Source organism: Microcaecilia unicolor, chromosome 1 (assembly GCF_901765095.1).
Source record: "Microcaecilia unicolor chromosome 1, aMicUni1.1, whole genome shotgun sequence".
NCBI classification, from domain to species: domain Eukaryota; kingdom Metazoa; phylum Chordata; class Amphibia; order Gymnophiona; family Siphonopidae; genus Microcaecilia; species Microcaecilia unicolor.
The window spans coordinates 182,669,218-182,687,873 of NC_044031.1; the positions used below are offsets into that span (position 1 = coordinate 182,669,218).

The 18,656-nt window shown below is 43.9% G+C and overlaps 1 protein-coding gene across 1 annotated transcript in view; it reads left to right on the plus strand.

The window, feature by feature from the left end:
• Nucleotides 1-17,804, plus strand: part of XPNPEP3 (X-prolyl aminopeptidase 3) — a 231,135-nt gene extending 213,331 nt beyond the window's left edge. The window contains exon 11 of the mRNA XM_030202992.1: nt 16,234-17,804. Within this exon, the coding sequence (XP_030058852.1) occupies nt 16,234-16,415 (182 nt within the window). The 3' untranslated portion in view covers nt 16,416-17,804. The remainder of the gene's footprint in view (nt 1-16,233) is intronic.
• Nucleotides 17,805-18,656: the final 852 nt, after the last annotated feature.

Below are 18,656 nucleotides of genomic sequence, written 5' to 3' on the forward strand. Positions count from 1 at the left end.
AGTACCTGTGCCGGACGATCTACCGGTCGGGGCGAGGTTAAAATTTTTTCACCAAAGGTGGCCTCTCATAACCTCCGATCGGTGGGTTCTTCAAATAGTCCGGTTAGGGTACTCCCTCAATTTGATCTCCAGACCTCCAAATTGCTCACCGGGAGCTCAGTCCTTCAGCTTCCAGCACAGGCAGGCCAATGCGGTCGAGCCCATGCCACCTGGGCAAGAAGGGTTGGGATTCTATTCCAGGTACTTCCTTGTGCAAAAGAAAACAGGGGGGATGCATCCCATCCTAGACCTAAGGGCCCTGAACAAATTCCTGGTCCGAGAAAAGTTCAGGATGCTTTCCCTGGGCACCCTTCTTCCCATGATTCAGGAAAACAATTGGCTATGCTCTCTGGACTTCAAAGGATGCTTATACACACATCCCGATACTTCCCGCTCACAGGAAGTATCTTCGATTTCGTCTGGGAACACAGCACTTCCAGTATTGTGTGCTGCCCTTTGGTCTCGCGTCTGAGCCCAGGGTGTTTATAAAATGCCTAGTGGTGGTTGCAGTGTTGCTACGCAGACTGGGAGTGCATGTGTTCCCTTACCTCGATGATTGGCTGGTGAAGAACGCCTCAGAGACAGGAGCGCTACAGTCCATGCATATGACTATTCAACTCCTGGAGCTACTAGGTTTTGTTATAAATTACCCAAAGTCCCATCTTCTTCCAGTTCAAACACTAGAATTCATAGGAGCTCTGCAGGACTCACAGACGGCTCATGCCTATCTCCCCGAGGCGAGGGCAGACAACCTTCTGTCTCATTTCCATGGCCAGAGCGTCTCAGCAGATCACAGCTTAGCAGATGTTGAGACTCCTAGGCCATATGGCCTCCACAGTTCATGTGACTCCCATGGTTCGTCTTTATATGAGAACGGCTCAATGGACCCTAGCTTCCCAGTGGTATCAAGCTGCAGGGAATCTAGAGGAAGTGATCCAGCTGTCCACCGATTTTCACAATTCCCTTAGGTGGTAGACAATTCGATCCAATTTGACCTTGGGATGTCCTTTTCAAATTCCTCAGCTGCAAAAAGTGCTGACAACGGATGCATCCCTCCTGGGGTGGGGAGCACATGTAGATGGGCTTCACACCCAGGGAGCTTGGTCCCTCCAGGAATCGGGTCTTCAGATCAATCTTCTGGAGTTGCGAACGGTCTGGAACGCTCTAAAGGCTTTCAGAGATCAGCTGTCCAATCAAATTATTCAAATTCGGACAGACAATCAGGTTGCCATGTACCACATCAACAAGCAGGGGGGCACTGGATCTCGCCCCCTGTGTCGGGGGGCCGTCCAGATGTGGCTATAGGCTCGCGCTCACAGCATACTTCTCCAAGCCACATATCTGGCAGGCGTAAACAACAGTCTGGCCGACAGATTGAGCAGTAACATGCAACCTCACGAGTGGTCGCTCAACTCGGGCATGGTACGCAAGATCTTCCAAGCGTGGGGCACCCCCTTGGTGGATCTTTTTGCCACTCAGCTCAATCACAAGGTCCCTCAGTTCTGTTCCAGACTTCAGGCCCACGACAGACTAGCATCAGATGCTTTTCTCCTTCACTGGGGGAAGGGCCTTCTGTATGCATATCCTCCCATACCTCTGGTGGGGAAGACTTTGCTGAAACTCAAACAAGACCGCAGAACCATGATTCTAATTGCGCCTTTCTGGCCCCGTCAGATCTGGTTTCCTCTTCTGCAGTTGTCCTCGGAAGAACCTTGGAGATTGCTTTCCAACCCTCATAACTCAGAATGAGGAGGCGCTTCTGCATCCCAACCTCCAGTCTCTGGCTCTCACGGCCTGGATGTTGAGAGCGTAGACTTCGCCTGCTTGGGTCTTTCTGAGGGTGTCTCCCGAGTTTTGCTTGCTTCCAGGAAAGATTCCACGAAGAGGTGTTACTCTTATAAATGGAGGAGGTTTGCCGTCTGGTGTGACAGCAAGGCCCTAGATCCTCGCTGTTGTCCTACACAGACCCTGCTTGAATACTTTCTACACTTATCAGAGTCTGGTCTCAACACCAACTCCGTAAGAGTTCATCTTAGTGCAATTAGTGCTTTTCATTATCGTGTAGAGTGTAAGCCTTTCTCTGGTCAGCCTTTAGTTGTTCGCTTCAGGAAAGGTTTGCTTTTGTCAAAGCCCCCTGTCAAACCTCCACCAGTGTCATGGGATCTCAATGTCGTTCTCACCCAGCTGATGAAACCTCCTTTTGAGCCACTGAATTCCTGCCATCTGAAGTATTTGACCTGGAAGGTCATTTTCTTGGTGGCTTTTACTTCAGCTTGTAGAGTCAGTGAGCTTCAAGCCTTGGTAGCTCATGCTCCTTATACTAAGTTTCATCATAACAGAGTAGTCCTCCGTACGCACCCTAAGTTCTTGCCGAAGGTGGTGTCGGAGTTCCATCTGAACCAGTCAATTGTTTTGCCAACATTCTTTCCCCGTCCTCATACCCGCCCTGCTGAACGTCAGTTGCACACCTTGGACTGCAAGAGAACATTGGGCCTTCTATGTGGAGCGGACAAGCCCCTTCAGACAGCCACTTTTGACACGGTCAATCATGACTTACTCCTTGCCACACTGTCCTCATTTGGGTTCCAGGGCTCTGTCCTCTCCTGGTTCTCCTCCTATCTCTCCCACCGCACCTTCAAGGTTCACTCTCATGGATCTTCCTCCACCCCCATCCCGCTATCTGTTGGTGTTCCCCAGGGATCTGTCCTTGGACCCCTTCTCTTCTCAATCTACACCTCTTCCCTGGGCTCCCTGATCTCATCTCATGGTTTCCAGTATCATCTCTATGCTGATGACATCCAGCTGTATCTCTCCACACCAGACATCACCGCGGAGACCCAGGCAAAGGTATCAGCCTGCTTATCCGACATTGCTGCCTGGATGTCCAACCGCCACCTGAAACTGAACATGTCCAAGACCGAGCTCATCGTCTTTCCACCAAAGCCCACTTCTTCCTCCACTTTCTATCTCAGTTGATAACACCCTCATCCTCCCCGTCTCATCTGCCCGCAACCTCAGAGTCATCTTTGACTCCTCCCTCTCCTTCTCTGCGCATATCCAGCAGATAGCCAAGACCTGTCGCTTCTTCCTCTTTAAAAATACAAAAAAAGCAAACACTGGGCCTTCAGGATTGGGAAAAATGTAATCTTTTATTACAATGAAGACCTGACACAATTCATCCTGCGCCCCGCCCTCGGTGGTGAAAATTAGTGCACTTTCCCGTGAACAGATTTAGCTGTCCCAACCCTCGCTGCAGAAAGACCCCTGATGCAGGCATTTGTATGCCGAAGCACGGCCCGTGTCGGGTCTTCATTGTAATAAAGGATTACATTTTTCCCAATCCTGAAGGCCCAGTGTTTGCTTTTTTTGTTTGTCTGGTTGTTTTTGTATGCTGATTTCCCTCTTTTTTGTGACTGCTTCTTCCTCTTTAACATCAGCAAAATTCGCCCTTTCCTCTCTGAACACACCACCCGAACTCTCGTCCACGCTGTCATTACCTCTCGCCTTGACTACTGCAACTTACTCCTCACTGGCCTCCCACTTTGCCATCTATCCCCCCTTCAATCTGTTCAGAACTCTGCTGCACGTCTTATAGTCTTCCAGAACCGATATACTCATATCACCCCTCTCCTCAGGTCACTTCACTGGCTTCCTATCAGATACCGCATTCAATTCAAGCTTCTCCTTCTTACCTACAAATGCACTCAGTCTGCCGCCCCTCACTACCTCTCTACCCTCATCTCCCCTTACGTTCCCACCCGAAATCTCCGTTCACAGGACAAATCCCTCCTCTCAGTACCCTTCTCCACCACCGCCAACTCCAGGCTCCGCTCCTTCTGCCTCGCCTCACCCTATGCTTGGAACAACCTTCCTGAGCCCTTACGCCAAGCCCCCTCCCTGCCCATCTTCAAGTCTTTGCTTAAAGCCCACCTCTTCAATGCTGCGTTCAGCACCTAACTCTTACCGTTCAGTAAATCCAGACTGCCCCAATTTGACTGCAGAAGTTATATCGAGCCTCAATGCCCATAAACCGTATACAATCATACTATTTATTTATTTATTTATTAGTTCTACATGAGCCTCTACTTGCGGAACATGGTACACAGTATGATTGATTTGGCTGATTATCTCCCACTGACAAATTTTTATCATTTATTAAACTTGCTGTACCACTTTGTTGCGAGCAAATTAAAGCGGTTTATGTTAAAAAAGGTATCTGTGCACCTTAAGGAATATAATTATAAGGTGATGATGAGGTGGTATCTTACTCCCACCAAGTTGCACCTTTTGAATTGTCATCTATCTGGCCTGTACTGGAGAAATTGCGGTCAACAGGGCACTTATCTACATATATGGTGGGAGTATGCTATTCTAAGTTCATTCTGGCCCAGAGTTAGAGAGGAGATTCTTACAAAATTATCTATTTCTGCTTGGACCTTTACTCCAAATGTATGACTCATTAACTGTGCTTCTGCATCATTGGGTGATATTTCACAATGAGTTTTGTCCTATTGTTTGACAGCAGTTCGATGCATTATAACTCAGTTGTAGAAGTCATCTCGAGTCCCATCCCGGGAAGAGTGGAGATCTCAGTTACAATATATGCTATTGATAGAAAAATTGACAGTTATTAACAATGAGAAGGAACAGTGGTATGATCGTTTGTGGGTGTCTTTTAGTCCTACCTCAATACTGATTGAATTTGTTGTTTTTGCTGACATTTTATGAGGTGATTCCTGTTTTGTGGAGTTCACTTTAGGCCTCTGCCAGTGTGTGATGCTTTATTTTCAACAGAGGAGGGGGTTGAGGATATAGCAGGGGATAATTCTAACTTGGACATCTATCTTGAAAACTGAGGTTATGATAGCTTATTGAAGTTCATATTTTGATGACTGGTTACTTGTTGTGTGTTTGATTCTCCTTGCTGGAAAATTTTTCAATAAAACTTTAAATGGAAAAAAACTTAAAAACAGGAAAACGGAAAAGAACGCCATTTGTAGATATAAAAGAATTAACTAACTTGCCATTCAAACACTATCTCAGCCAAACAAAAAACATAGGCAAAAACATCCATCCAAGGAAAGTAAAAATCAATGCAAACAAAATCACATGCACACAAGTAAACCCAATCCTGACCTCCTGCTCTAGAATCAACCCAAGCCTATATATAAAAAGCCTGCTGGAATAAGTGGATCTTTAATAGAGCATGAAAAGATGCATAAGACATTTCAAGCCTAAGATGCTACGGTAAGGAGTTCCAAAGTGCTGGTGAAGTAAAGTAAAAAGCAGTAGATCTAGTGGATTTCCATCTGGCTGTAGAAGAAGGAGGAAGAACCTATTGTCTTTTAGTGAATGTAGAGTGCAAGAAGGTGTATAGGGAATCACCAAGGAAGCAAGGTATGCAGGAAAACCACAGTGAAGAACCTTATGGATTAAAATTAAAGTTTTTAATTTAACACTGAAATCAATAGGTAGCCAATGATTCTGTCTGAGGAGAAGTGAGAGATAATCATAATGAGATGCTCAACAAAGAATACCGTGCTACAGTCTCTTGAGGTTATGTTTAGTAATCCCTTTGTAAATCACATTATAGTAATCATATCTAGAATGAAGAAAAGCATGAAACAGTGCAAAACGCATCATAATCCAAAAACTTATGAAGTGATCTCAGCTTGCGTAAGAAAAAGAAACCTGATGTAACAACATGAGAAATTTGAGGGCCAAAGGACAAAGCTGAATCTAATATGACGCTAAGATATCAAAAAGATGAAACGGGGACAATGTGCCTGCCAAATAAGAAAGGAGTAACAGTTGGAGGTGATAATGATCCAGTTACCCAACAAGCTATTGTCTTCTCAGGATTAAGAACTAATCGATTGTGTTCTAGCCATCCCTCCACAAGTTCTAAACATTTTTTAAGTGACTGTAAATCAACAGAACTCAAATTAGTGTAATAGACTAAGAAAAAATTATCTGCATAAGAATAGGAACTGATCCCCAAAGATTGAATAAGTAAAGCCCAAAGGGCTGACAAACAAATTTCTTTGCCAGCTGACCAAGCAGCAGAAGACATGTTGTAAATTCCTGGCCAGGGGTGTTTACAATACTTTTGATGTAGCATCCAGGATTTCTGCCCAGTATAGCAATGCGCAGACTCTCATGACTGCGTGTCTCTGACTTGGACCCGGTGGTCCAGCAGAGATTGGCGGATGCCACTTGCTGTGGAGATAATCGTTTTGGAGAGAAGGTGGAGGAGGTTGCGGACCTCATTAAAAAAACACACTGATGCCTTCTGCACCCTCCTCATCCAGTGGGTTCCTTCTGCACCCTCCTCATTCAGGAAGTTTTTGGGCAAGTCGAAGAGGGGACCTTATTACTCACAGAGGCATAGGTACACTCCTTCTTGCCCCTCTCATCAAGCTCAGAGCCAGCGTGTTCGTTCACATCAACAGTGCGTGCCAAAGACTCAGCCAGCTCCCCAGTCAAAACGGGCCAAATTTTTGACTGGCTCCAGCAGAGCATAGCCACAGTAAAAGTGACTGTTCCAGATGACCTACCATTGGTGGGGGGGGGGGGGGGGGCTGAATTTTTTTTTCCAAGAAAGGTGGCCCCTTGTAACCTCCGACTGGTGGGTTCTTAAAATACTCCATTTCAGTTACACCTTACTTTGGCATCAAAGACCACCAAATTGTTCACCAAGAACAACTTACTTCAGCTCTTATCATAAGGAGGTACTTGCAAAGGAACTCTTCGCCTTTCTAAAGGCCCATGCAGTCAAGCCCGTTCCAGGGGAAGAGATGAAAGGTATTCTATTCCAAGTACTTCCTTGTGCCAAAGAAGACGGGGGGGGGGGGCGGATGCGTCCCATCCTAGACCTAAGAGCCCTGAACAAATTCCTGGTCAAAGAAAAGTTCAAGATGGTTTCCCTGGGCAGTCTTCTCCCATTGATTCGGGCTCAAGATTGGCTATGCTCTCTGGACTTAAAGGATGCATATACACATATCCCAATTCTTTCAGGTCACAGGAGGTATCTCAGATTTTGTTTGGGAACCCATCACTTTCAGTATCGCATAATGCCATTTGGCATCGCATCAACTCCTATGGTTTTCATCAAATGTTTAGCGGTAGTCGCAGAATTCCTATGCAGGCTGGGAGTTCGTGTTTCCTTACCTGGACGATTGGCTGGTGAAGGGCACTTCAAAGGACAGTGCTCAGGGGTCCATGCAGAGAACTATTCAGGCACTAGAGCTACAAGAGTTCATTTTAAACTACCCCAAGTCCCGTCTGCTCCCGGTTCAGCAATTGGCATTTATTGGAGCCTTGCTATACACGAAGCAAGCGCAAACCTTTCTTCCTGTGCCGAGGGTGGAAGCTCTGGTCGCATTCGCCACTCAGGTTTGAGCTAGCCAGCATGTCACAGCTCAGCAGATGTTGAGGTTGCTAGGCCACATGGCCTCCACTGTGCATGTCACTCCCTTGGCACATCTCCACATGAAAACTGCCCAGTGGACCATAGCTTTCCAGTGGTGACAAGCCTCTGGGAACCTAGCGGAAGTCATCCAGATGACACCAGAGTTGGTTCACTCCCTACTCTGGTGGACAGTTTAATCCAATTTGACCATGTAATTTCCGTTCCAAATTCCTTAGCCCCAGAAGGTGCTGGTGACGGATGAATCCCACCTGGGATGAGGAACTCATTTAGATGGACTTCACACGCAGGCATGCTTGTTCAGCTCAGGAGACAAATATTCACATAAATCTTCTGGAGCTCTGGACAATCTGGAACGCTCTAAAGGCTTTCAGAGATCAGCTATTCAACCAAATTGTACTCTTTCAAACAGACAAGTCAGGTTGCAATGTATTACACCAACAAGCAGGGGTACCAGATCATACCCTCTGTGTCAGAAAGCCATTTGAATGTGGCAATGGGCTGTCTGGGACAGGCTAGTTCTCAGAGACATATACCTAGCGGGCAAATCCAACAGCCTAGATGACAGACTGAGCAGGGTGAAGCAACCACATGAGTGGTCACTCAGCATGGGTGTTGCCCACAAGATTTTCCTAGTGTGGGGCTCCCCCTTGGTGGATCTGTTTGCTGCTCCATACAATCACAAAGTCCCTCAGTACTGTTCCAGGCTCAGGGCACATGACAGACTAGCGTCTGATGCCTTCTTCCTCCATTGAGGGAATGACCTTCTTTTTGTGTATCCTCCCATCCCTTTCATGGGGAAGACTTTACTGAAACTCAAGGAAGACCGGTGAACCATGATCCTGATTGCCCCATATTGACCCAGGCAAATCTGGTTCCCTCTTCTTCTGGAGTTATCCTCTGAAGAACATTGGAGTATGGAGTGTTTTCCAACGCTCATAATGCAGAACAAGAGATCTTGTCTACATTCCAACCTCCAGTGTCTGGCCCTCACAGCCTGGATGTTGAGAGCTTAGAATTTGCTTCCTTACATCTTCCAGAGGGTGTCTCCAGAGTCTTGCTGGTTCCAGGAAACATTTCACCAAGAGGTGTTATTCTTTCAAATAGAGGAGATTTGGTGTGAGGGCAAGGCCTTAGATTCTCTTTCTTGCCCTACACTGGTAAACAGATTTCAAACCTTAATTGTATGTTGGTTGAAAAAAATATTTTCTCCATGTTTAAATGTGCTACTTTGTAACTTCATGGTGTGTCTCCTAATCTTTGTACTTTTTGAAAGAGTAAATGACCTATTTGCATTCATCTTTTCCATTCCACTCAGGATTTTACATACCTCAGTCTAGGGCTCTTCAGCTTAGAGCCTCAGTCTCTTTAGATTTTCTTCTTAGGGGTACAAAGTACAACTCTGCTGTATCTCTTTTGCAATGCAACAACCAGAATTGCACACAGTACTCAAAGTGCAGTCACATATTGAGTACTGTTCAATATTCTCCTCTGGTTCTCTGCTTTTTTCCTAATAATTCCTAAAGTTCTGTTTACTTTTTTGACCACTACCATTTCAGAATTTTGCCACCATCTTAAAAGCTATTCTGTAACATTTTCCTGCCCTTGTTGTAGAAGAAAACGTTGTGCTACTACAGGAAAGAGGTGGTCTTACTTGCAAGACCCAAATAAGACACGGCTTCCAAATATAGGTGCCCTGTATAAGAGGCTCGGGGAGGCTAAGCCTCCCAAATTTCAGTTACAACCTTCCCCTCCTGTTTGCCATTTGCTAGCCCACCACTAGACTCGCTGCCTTTCCAGGGCTGTAATGACAGAAAAGACACAGGGGACCATTGCCTTGTGCGCGCTGCTGCCTTCCTGAGTCTGTGGTGGCAAAAAACGCTCAGGACCGTCGCCCTTTGTTTGACACCACTTGCTCTGCCAATCCCATCCCACTGATGTAGACTTCTGTTTCATAGCTAACAGTGCAGAACAGAACAGTACAGGAGACCCAAAGGAAGGAACCTCTCACAGATGGTGTCCAAATTCTCTTTGATTCTTCCAAAAAAAACTACAGCAAAGAAGACCCGATACGACTCGTGTTTCGGCCATGCTGGCCTGCATCAGGGGTCTAAAAACTTGTCTTATGATTCATGTCGCCAGTAAATCCTCAAAACAATCGATCTTAAGCCGGTAAAAGGTAGGCTTGCATGCACGCTTCCTCTATTCCCTCTCTCCTGCAGTCCGGACCGGATGTGCGCTCACACGCGTGGCTGCTTCCGGGTCCGTGGAGAATCATGACCAAGACCGTGGATCCGGAAGTAGTTGCATGTGTGAGCGTGCATCTGATCCGGACTACGGAGAAACAAGTTTTTAGACCCCTGATGCAGGCCAGTATGACCAAAACATAAGTCATGTCGGGTCTTCTTTGCTGTCGTTTTTTTTGGAAGAATCAATAAAGAGAATTTGGACAGCATCTGCAAGAGGTTCCTTCCTTTGGGTCTCCTCTACTATTTTGCACTTGGTTGCTTCATCCATTTAAGGATTTTTCTTCTGGTTTGTGACTGAGCTCATAACTAACAGTGACACACAAAGTGAAATGCTCCGGCACATCTTGTCTTTATTTTTCCACTACAGACCCGGGAAGGTAGAGTGCCCTGGAAAGGTGGCAACGAGAGAGTAGGAGGGAAGGGAGAAACAGAAGCTGTTGGATGGGAGGGGTAGAGAGTGACAGAGAGGCATGACACTAGATGGCATAGGGGAGAGAGAGAGAGACAAATGAGCCCAATATAGGATGCCAAGAGGGTAAAGCGAAAGAGATAAAGGAGTGATGCTGGATGGCAGGGGGTAGAGCGGGAAGAGTTAGTGAAAGACTGGCCTGGGTGAGGGAAAGCTGTAGGTAGATGCAGTAAAAAAAAAAGTAGGGCAGGGTTTGAAGATTGGATACTAACAATGAATGAAGAGTGGACAGATGCACAAAAATTGAGGAAAGCTAAAAGGAAAAGATCAATGTCAGAGATAAATATAGTAGAGGTTAAGAAGACTTGAGGAGAGAGAAAAATTACAAATACCTGTAAAGAGTTAGGAAGAAAGGAAGGCAGTAACCAGAGACTGGAGCCTACACGATTAGAAAAATTAAATGGCCAGACAAAGGTAGAAAAAAGAAATTTATTTTTAATTTAGGATGAAGTAATAGTAGACCTCTCTAAAGGTTAATGAATAAAAATAAAACAGAAATGGAACACCTCCTGGCTTATCACGATGCTGAGGCAGGTTTCAATTCACACTCCCAATTCTCAGGGCTAGGAAAAGGCTGTTTAGTCCTGTGTTTTGCCGTGTGGACACATCCTTCCTCAAGGCTGTCTTCCATTGGGTTTGGTTCCATAGAGCCTTACCCAGGCTCTCTCTCTCTCTCTTTATCCTAATCAGGACATCTGCAGCTTTTAAGTGCACCTTGCTGAGTTCCAGCTGGATCCCCTACTGCCTCATGAGAGCTGTGGTTCCTTTGGAACACCATCTTTCTTCAGCAGCTCTATAGTTTTAAAGGAAACTGGGTTTCTAGCGCTGCCTATTACTTAAGATGGGGAATTTCCTCATGAGTTTCATCCATTCTTCCTGGGTTTTGGTTCTCAACTTCCAGTTGGGTCATGGAGCAGTGAGACAGCAGATGTTACTGCTCCCAATTTTCCCCATGTAATCAGCACTTAATCGGGTTGATCTGACCTTCTTTTTTCCTTTAAAATACTTGGGCTGGCTTTAGGACTTTGACAAATGGCTCATTTTACTCCAGTCACCTTCATATGGCAACTAAAATTACTAAAAAAGATAGATAGGAGCGCCGGTGATTCTAAGATGGTGGACAAAAGCACGCCTTCCTCGCCCACCCCTAGCTTGGAATGGACAGCAGAAATAACAGCGGAGGTGAGAGCAGCAGTGGAGCACACAGTGGGCTAACAGTTGCAGCTTGTACTGGACAAGCTCGATACCATGGAACAACGTCTCTCACCACTGAACTTCAGGCGGTACAACAACAAGTCGGGACCGTGGAGGATAGCCTACAAACGCTAGTAAGTGATCGGCCACAGTTGTGGGAGAAACTTAGTGAACTTGAATCAAAAATAGAAGACCTAGAGAATTGCTCAAAAAGGGATAACCTGAGTTGATTCTAGATCAAAATATGTGTAGATTTTTAGAGACCTGACTCGCAACCTCACTTCACAGATGCTGCAGGGCCGCTTTGCATTGAGAGAGTACTGCCTGGGGCAATGGTGGGATTCTACTGAATGTCCGTGGGTGGTAATTCTCAAAATGCTGAATTATAACAAGTTGGAGATTTTACAAGCCCTAAGTTCTGGAAAATCCTTGGAATACAGTAATAAGCATATTCTTTGTTTTCAGGACTGTTCCATATATTCCTGTGGGCGCCTCTAGCATTTAGCATGCGCTAAAAACGCTAGCGTGGCTTAGTAAACAGGGCCCTAAATGTTGATAAACTGCTTCATGACACAAAATGTCAATTTGACCATTGGTCTACCTTGCCTTTATCTTTGGTGGGTAGAATAAATTTGTATTTTATGTTGGTTTTCCCACACTGGTTGCATGTCCTTCAGTCTCTCCCCATCCGCTTTCTTAGATGAAATTTTAGAGCCTTGCAAAAGTTATTTACCAAGTTTTGTTGGGGAAGGGGGTAATAAACCTAAAATGAGATGGAGCTTTCTGGTGAATAATTGTAATTGCAGTGGGTTGGGAGTGCTAGACATGAAGTTATATAATCAGGCTTGTCTTTTACATCACCTAAGAGACTGGATTATACACACAAGTCTGTTTACAGATGTACCATTTGAACGGGAATACTTTCATCCCTGGTATACATACCTACCTACCTAAGCTGCCCAAGCCCTTTAGTAGGAGTTTTCTATTATGTCCCCTTTGGTTTCTGGGAATGGAAAATGTGGTGTTTAGTCGGTAGAAAGCCCGGGGTATTCTTTTGGTTGAACATCTGATACAGGAGGGTGGTTCATTTTTTACTTACCTAGAATTACATCAAAGATGGTCCTTTGGCCCAGCAGATCAGTATTCCTATGTACAATTGTCACATTACCTGATCTGTGTCTCCACAATGCACTTTTATTTATTTATTACATTTGTACCCCGCACTTTCCCACTCAAAGCAGGTTCAATGCGCCTTACATAGTAATTGGGATTACAAAGTATTGGTGGAGAGAAATAAATTGAGTATTATCGGAGTAATACAAGAAATAAGAATGAGAAATGCAGGGATGAGGGGAGTAGGAGAAGTATGAGCAAGGGTAAGTGAGCAATTGGAGGGTAGATGAGGCGGAGGGGAATGGGCAAGAGTGAAGGGAGTAGGAGAGATGTGAGTAAGGGTAGGTGAGCATTGGGGAGGGGTCGATGAGGCGAAAGGGGATAGAACAGGGGATAAGCAGGGGAAAATGAGGCGGGAGATATAGTCTAGGTCGTTGTCATTGTCTCCTGGATATGTGATGAATAGATGGGTTTGTGGGAATTAATCTGGATCTTTTGGGTAGGCTTGCCTGAACAGATGGGTTTTTAGTGATTTCCGAAAGGGCAGATGGTCACTGAGTGATCGGATTGGTCTGGGGAGGGCATTCCAGAGTTGGCTGCCTAAGAAGGAGAAGTTGGATCCATAATAGGTTTTGTACTTGAGTCCTTTGCAATTGGGGTAGTGTAGGTTGAGGTAAGTTCGTGAGGTTGTAGACATGTTCCTGGTGGGGAGGTCAAGCATATAGCCTGGAGATTCACTGTGGATAATCTTGTGGATTAGTGTGTGGACTTTGAAATTGATTCGTTCTTTGATAGGGAGCCAGTGAACTTTTTTTCGCAGAGGTGTTGCACTTTCAAATCGTGGTTTGCCAAAAATGAGTTTAGCTGCTGTATTTTGGGCAGTCTGAAGTTTTTTCAGGATGTTGTTCTTGCAGCCTAAGAAAATACTGTTGCAGTAGTCGGTGTGGGTAAGTACTGTGGATTGCACCAAGTTCCGGAATGTTTTCAGGGGGAGATATGGTTTTACGCGTTTCAGTATCCACATCATGTTGAACATTTTCTTTGTAGTGGATTTTGCGTGATCTTCGAGCGAGAGATGGTTATCTAATGTCACTCCAAGGATTTTTAAGTTGTCAGGTATGGGGATTGTGGTGCCAGAGATGTTAAGGTTGGTAGGGAGGGGTGCGGAGTGCTGGGAAGAGAGGATTAGGCATTGCGTTTTTTCTTTGTTCATTTTCATCATAAAGGCGTTGGCCCAAGCGGTTAAGATGTGCATGCCCAAGGATATTTTGTCGGAAATTTCAGTTACATTAGATTAGATTTGAAGGGAATAAATATGGTGATGTCGTCAGCATATATGAAAGGGTTGAGACCATGTCTGAATAGAGCTTTTGTTAGTGGGATCATCATAAGATTGGAAAGGATCGGGGATAGAGGGGAACCTTGAGGTACACCGCAGTTTGGTGACCAGGGAGATGAGATAGTTGAGGTTGATTTGACTTGGTATGAGATTTGGAGGTCAAATGAGGGCATATTTTGAAGGAGATGCTTTGGGGCAGGTTTGAGTCTAATAGGCATCAACCCACTAAGGTATATCTATAAGTTTTAGAGGTCTGGAATAGAGATTTGAGTGGCCACATATAACTCACAACTTTTCAAGATATTTTTAAAGCACTACCAGGGGTGGTATACAGTGCGGAACTCAGGAATTTCATTTTCACACTGTACATAGGGCCTGTTTTTCTCAAAAGCAGACTTTTCTTGTTGGCTGTTCCACACATCTCAAATGTCAAGCTGGGGAGAATTCTTTTTCTCATGGTCTCTGGCAATCTCTCCTTTAGAAAACAGTTAAATACCTATCTGTTTAAACGGCTTATATCATAATCATTTTCCTTTTTCTGGTTATAATTTTTTTTTGTTAAACCACTTTGAACCTCTGTTAAGAGGGAGTTGGCGGTATATAAGAAATACATCACAATGTAAATAGATAAAGGCTTTTTGGATAGCATTGTTTAATTATCTGCAAATAGTGTTGAGGTGCTCCCTCATTTTTTTCCTTGAGGGGATCATTTTTAATAAACCTGCTTTACTGGGCGCCCGAGGTGTAAGTGAGCAGCTCTTTTTAAACAAATCATATATAATGGGGAAAAAAGTGTATATTGAATCATTGGTTACAACAGTCCCCTCTGACCTTTTGGTACTGGAGGAACAAACCATGCTGTAATGTTGTGGGAGGTTTATGGGGCCAGATTCTGTCCAAAAAGGCAAAAAGAATTTTTATCTGTATGAGATCCATATTTACAAATGATATCCCCCAAGGCCTGCAGTTGTTGATACTTATTGAGCTCCTGGGTGGGTGTGTGGGGGGGTTAATCTGGTTTATGACACTAGTTTGTGATGGTTGGGGGTCATAAGAGCAAAGACCCCAGACCAGTGTTCTGAATTTATAATACATTACTGAAGGTATTGTTCAACAGGAGGGGGAAGGGATATGTTCGCTTCCATTCAGTTATGTATAATTTTGTTACTTATGTTTTTTATAATTCAATAAAAGATTTTCTCATAATACAACATATAAATTCTCAACACCAGCTTCTCCCTCTCATAGGCTTCTGATTGTCCTTTTAATCTGATTTTTATCACTGCTCTCCAAATTTGTCCTAAACATATCTGAGGAGGGCCTGCCAGAGCCTCCTTTTATACAGGTGCGTCAGTTAATTTGAATAACCTCTAGAATGCTGTTTCATTGTGTACATTGTCTATGTGTGCCTCTGCTTCCTCTCCTGGACAGCAAATAGGGCTATCAGTGCTTCCATGAGTTGTCTTTTGGCCATACGAATCCTCTTCATTCCTGCACTACCTGCTCCTTGGATATTAGTATGTCAATCAGTGTTTTTTGATAATATACGTTATTAGATTATTTTCTTGATAATACCACCTTTCTGTGGTACAATCAAAGTGGTTTACATATTGCATAGAGGTACTTTGTACATAGTAGGCTCACAGTCTTTTTCGTCCTGGGGCAGTGGAGGTTTAAGTGAGTTGCCCAGGGTCACAAGGAGTCGCTGTGGAATTGAAGCTGGTTCCCCCAGTTCTCATCCCACTGCACTAACCATTAGGCTATTGCTTCATGTGTGCCTTTGGAGTTGAAAGATTGGGGAAACACTGCCCTAGTCTTCAGGTTCAGAGGTTGCTTTGAGTGGGAAGTTACTGGTTGCCAGTAACAGGTTTGCAATTTCATATCTGAGTTGTTAAAACCTTGGAGTGAATGTCTTCTATTCCGAGTGATTTGTTCATCTTTAGTTGTTAAGGTGTTCTATGTTCCGGTTTCACAGTTATTTGCTTCTATTCATCGGAATCCTCAGCTTCAAAGATTGCTTCCTCTTAAGTAAGAGGCATTCTACAGGTTCTAAGAGATTAGCTCTCTTCCCTCAATGTATATGGGGATTCTGGTAGCCCCCACAATTCATAAAAAATATATGAAGAAAGGAAGAACTACTTATTTGTTAATTCTTGTCTTGTGTGTGTTTATCAGTCACTTGGAAACAGTACACCTATCATCTTGCTTTTCCATTGAAGGAATAATTGGAACAGACCATGGGAGAACATGCATTAAATAAGGGTGAAATACAGGAAGGCAACTTTTTAAAGAAGAGACATTTTGAACTATCTGTTTTCTTTACAAGAGTTTTGCAGGGCATCTATGCTCAATGTTTACTGCACCACAGCTTCACCATTTTTCTTTTTTTGGCCTTCTCCAGGTATTTACATCCCAGAAGATGATGATTCTGCCCCTGAACAGTTCCGTGGGATTGGCGTGCGTATTGAGGATGATGTGGCAATCACGCAGGAAGCACCACTAATCCTCTCCGCTGACTGTCCAAAGGACATATATGATATTGAACAGATTTGTGCTCATTACCAACATACATCTGAACCCTGACCTCTGTGCCCCACCCTAGTGTCCTCAGCAAAAAGCAGAGCAGCCTACCCCAGCTTCTGGCTTTGAGAGTTTTTACTGTAGCAAATGAGTAGCAGACCTTTGTTCCTCAGCCAGAAGCAATATTGCCATAGCTTTGGTAGAGCGGATTTATTTGCTGCAGCTCAGTCACCAGCTGGTAAATTTTAGGTGCTGACTTTCCACAAAATTATAAAACAACAGGGTGACATTTCACCATGGATTTAGAGGCAGGAAAATTGCAAAGCTTCTAAAGAGCTACTTTGCTGGATGGAGCCTGAACCACATCATACTGAGTGAGACTTTTAGCCGACAGAGTCATGAATGTATTGATACAGGTTTAAAAACTAAAACGGAGCAGTGCTTAGTTTCAATTTTAGTTCAGTTTTTGTTGTGTAAACAATTTTAACTTTAGTTTAAGGACAAATGTGTTTTTGGTTTAGAATGCACTTGCCAGTAGACCATCTTCAAACAGCCTTTCCTACTTAAACCAAACCCACCTAGATTGGGATGTCCAATTTTGTGCAAGTCTAAAGCCCACCCCTTTGCCAGCATGCATTCCACACTAAGGAGACTTCATGAAAGGAGGTGGGAAGATGGGAGAGCAGCAAGTTACACAACAGAGAGGTGAGTCAGAGCAAAAGGAGATAAGTAAGAAGTGGCAAGCCATGCATATTGAAATCTGCTTCAAGGAATGATACGTTTTTATGGGGAGAGGGGCATTAAACTTCAAAGCTAAGAACTAGTTTCTGAAGGAATAGAGCCATGCAGATTACTTTTTTTTTTTCTTTTTGTTACTGCTTTACTTTGAGATATTAGGGTGTGCTGAATTCATAGGATGTCATGGGGCTTTAAAGCAGCAATGGTCTTAGATTTCAGAGGGGCATTATCATGGTTACTGTAATGGAAAGATATTTTTGAGAAGGATGACTTTTGATAGCTTGATATTATTTTAAACTTGCATTTTAATGAATATTTTTATTGTTTTGATGTCTTCAAAGGTGTTTTCCCCATTTTCTTTAAATGACGCATTGAAGGCATTAGAGCCTTGGTGTGTTACATTGAAATTGCCAAAGAGAACTCACTCAAACCAAGCATCCAAGGACTGAACAATCAAAATAATAAGGCATTCAAAATAATACAAATAAAGAAGAGTACATTTTCAGAGTTCAAGGTCAGTTAACAGCATGACATTATATTCAGTATATATGACTCATCAATCATGGCTCCTAAAGCCATCGTCAGTCCTACCCTCTTATGAATTCATGTCAACCCATGAAGCAACAAATTTATATAGTTAAAACATCCAAAACAATAAATCCAATATATAGTGTCCTATACTGTCCTTGTCTTAATAAATTACTGATGTTTAAACAATAGTTCATCACTCATCTGTTGTCTAGCTCAATGTGATAGGTCCAACTTGACAACCAGTTTCAAAACATCTTCAGGGACCTACGTCAGAGCTGTTTTCATGTTTAAAAAAACAAACAAAACAGCATTCCAGAAAAAGCACCAGCATTCTAGGTGTTTGATCAAAATGGTGGATGTTTTGCTTTATTGGTTTACAAAATTAGTTACATTCATCTGGATGACCCAGTCCTGCCAGTTCAATTGCTGCACGAAGACAAAGGCTTCATTACAGTTTGGCAAGGGATGGTGGGTGCCACCATCCAAAAACTGGTCTACAGCCAAATTCACCAGACACTTCTAATTGGTGGCATAGCCAGAACTAATATTTTGGTGTGGCCTGAGATTAACATAGGTGGGTACTAGGCAGTGTCAATTATGATGTGGCCTCTAGTTCTGCAATTGACCTGCATAACTGCTACTAAGTGGGTGGACCTGATTCTAGTTCAGAGGGGCCATGACTCACCTCTGGCTACATCCCTTCCTCTAACCTGGTCTTGCTGGGTCTGCAGCTTTGGCTTCAGCCATGGGCACCTCCTTCCTTCTCTGGCTGTCAAACTGAAATTTGCTTTGATTGAAACACAGGGATTTGTATCTGTGGTGTTCTGTGAGTTTCACTCGGGAGACAGCAAAGGTGACACAATCAGACGATGATGCTGTGTAGTCTAGAAGATTTATTGAACAGCACTAAAACTTGACCCAACACAGCTGTGTTTCAGCCCAGTGGCATGCCTCTGGAGTCTTTCTGTGTTGTGTAGATAGATCTACCTGTGTAGCTTGTTATGATGAGATGTTTCAAATCCTGTTATCGTAGTA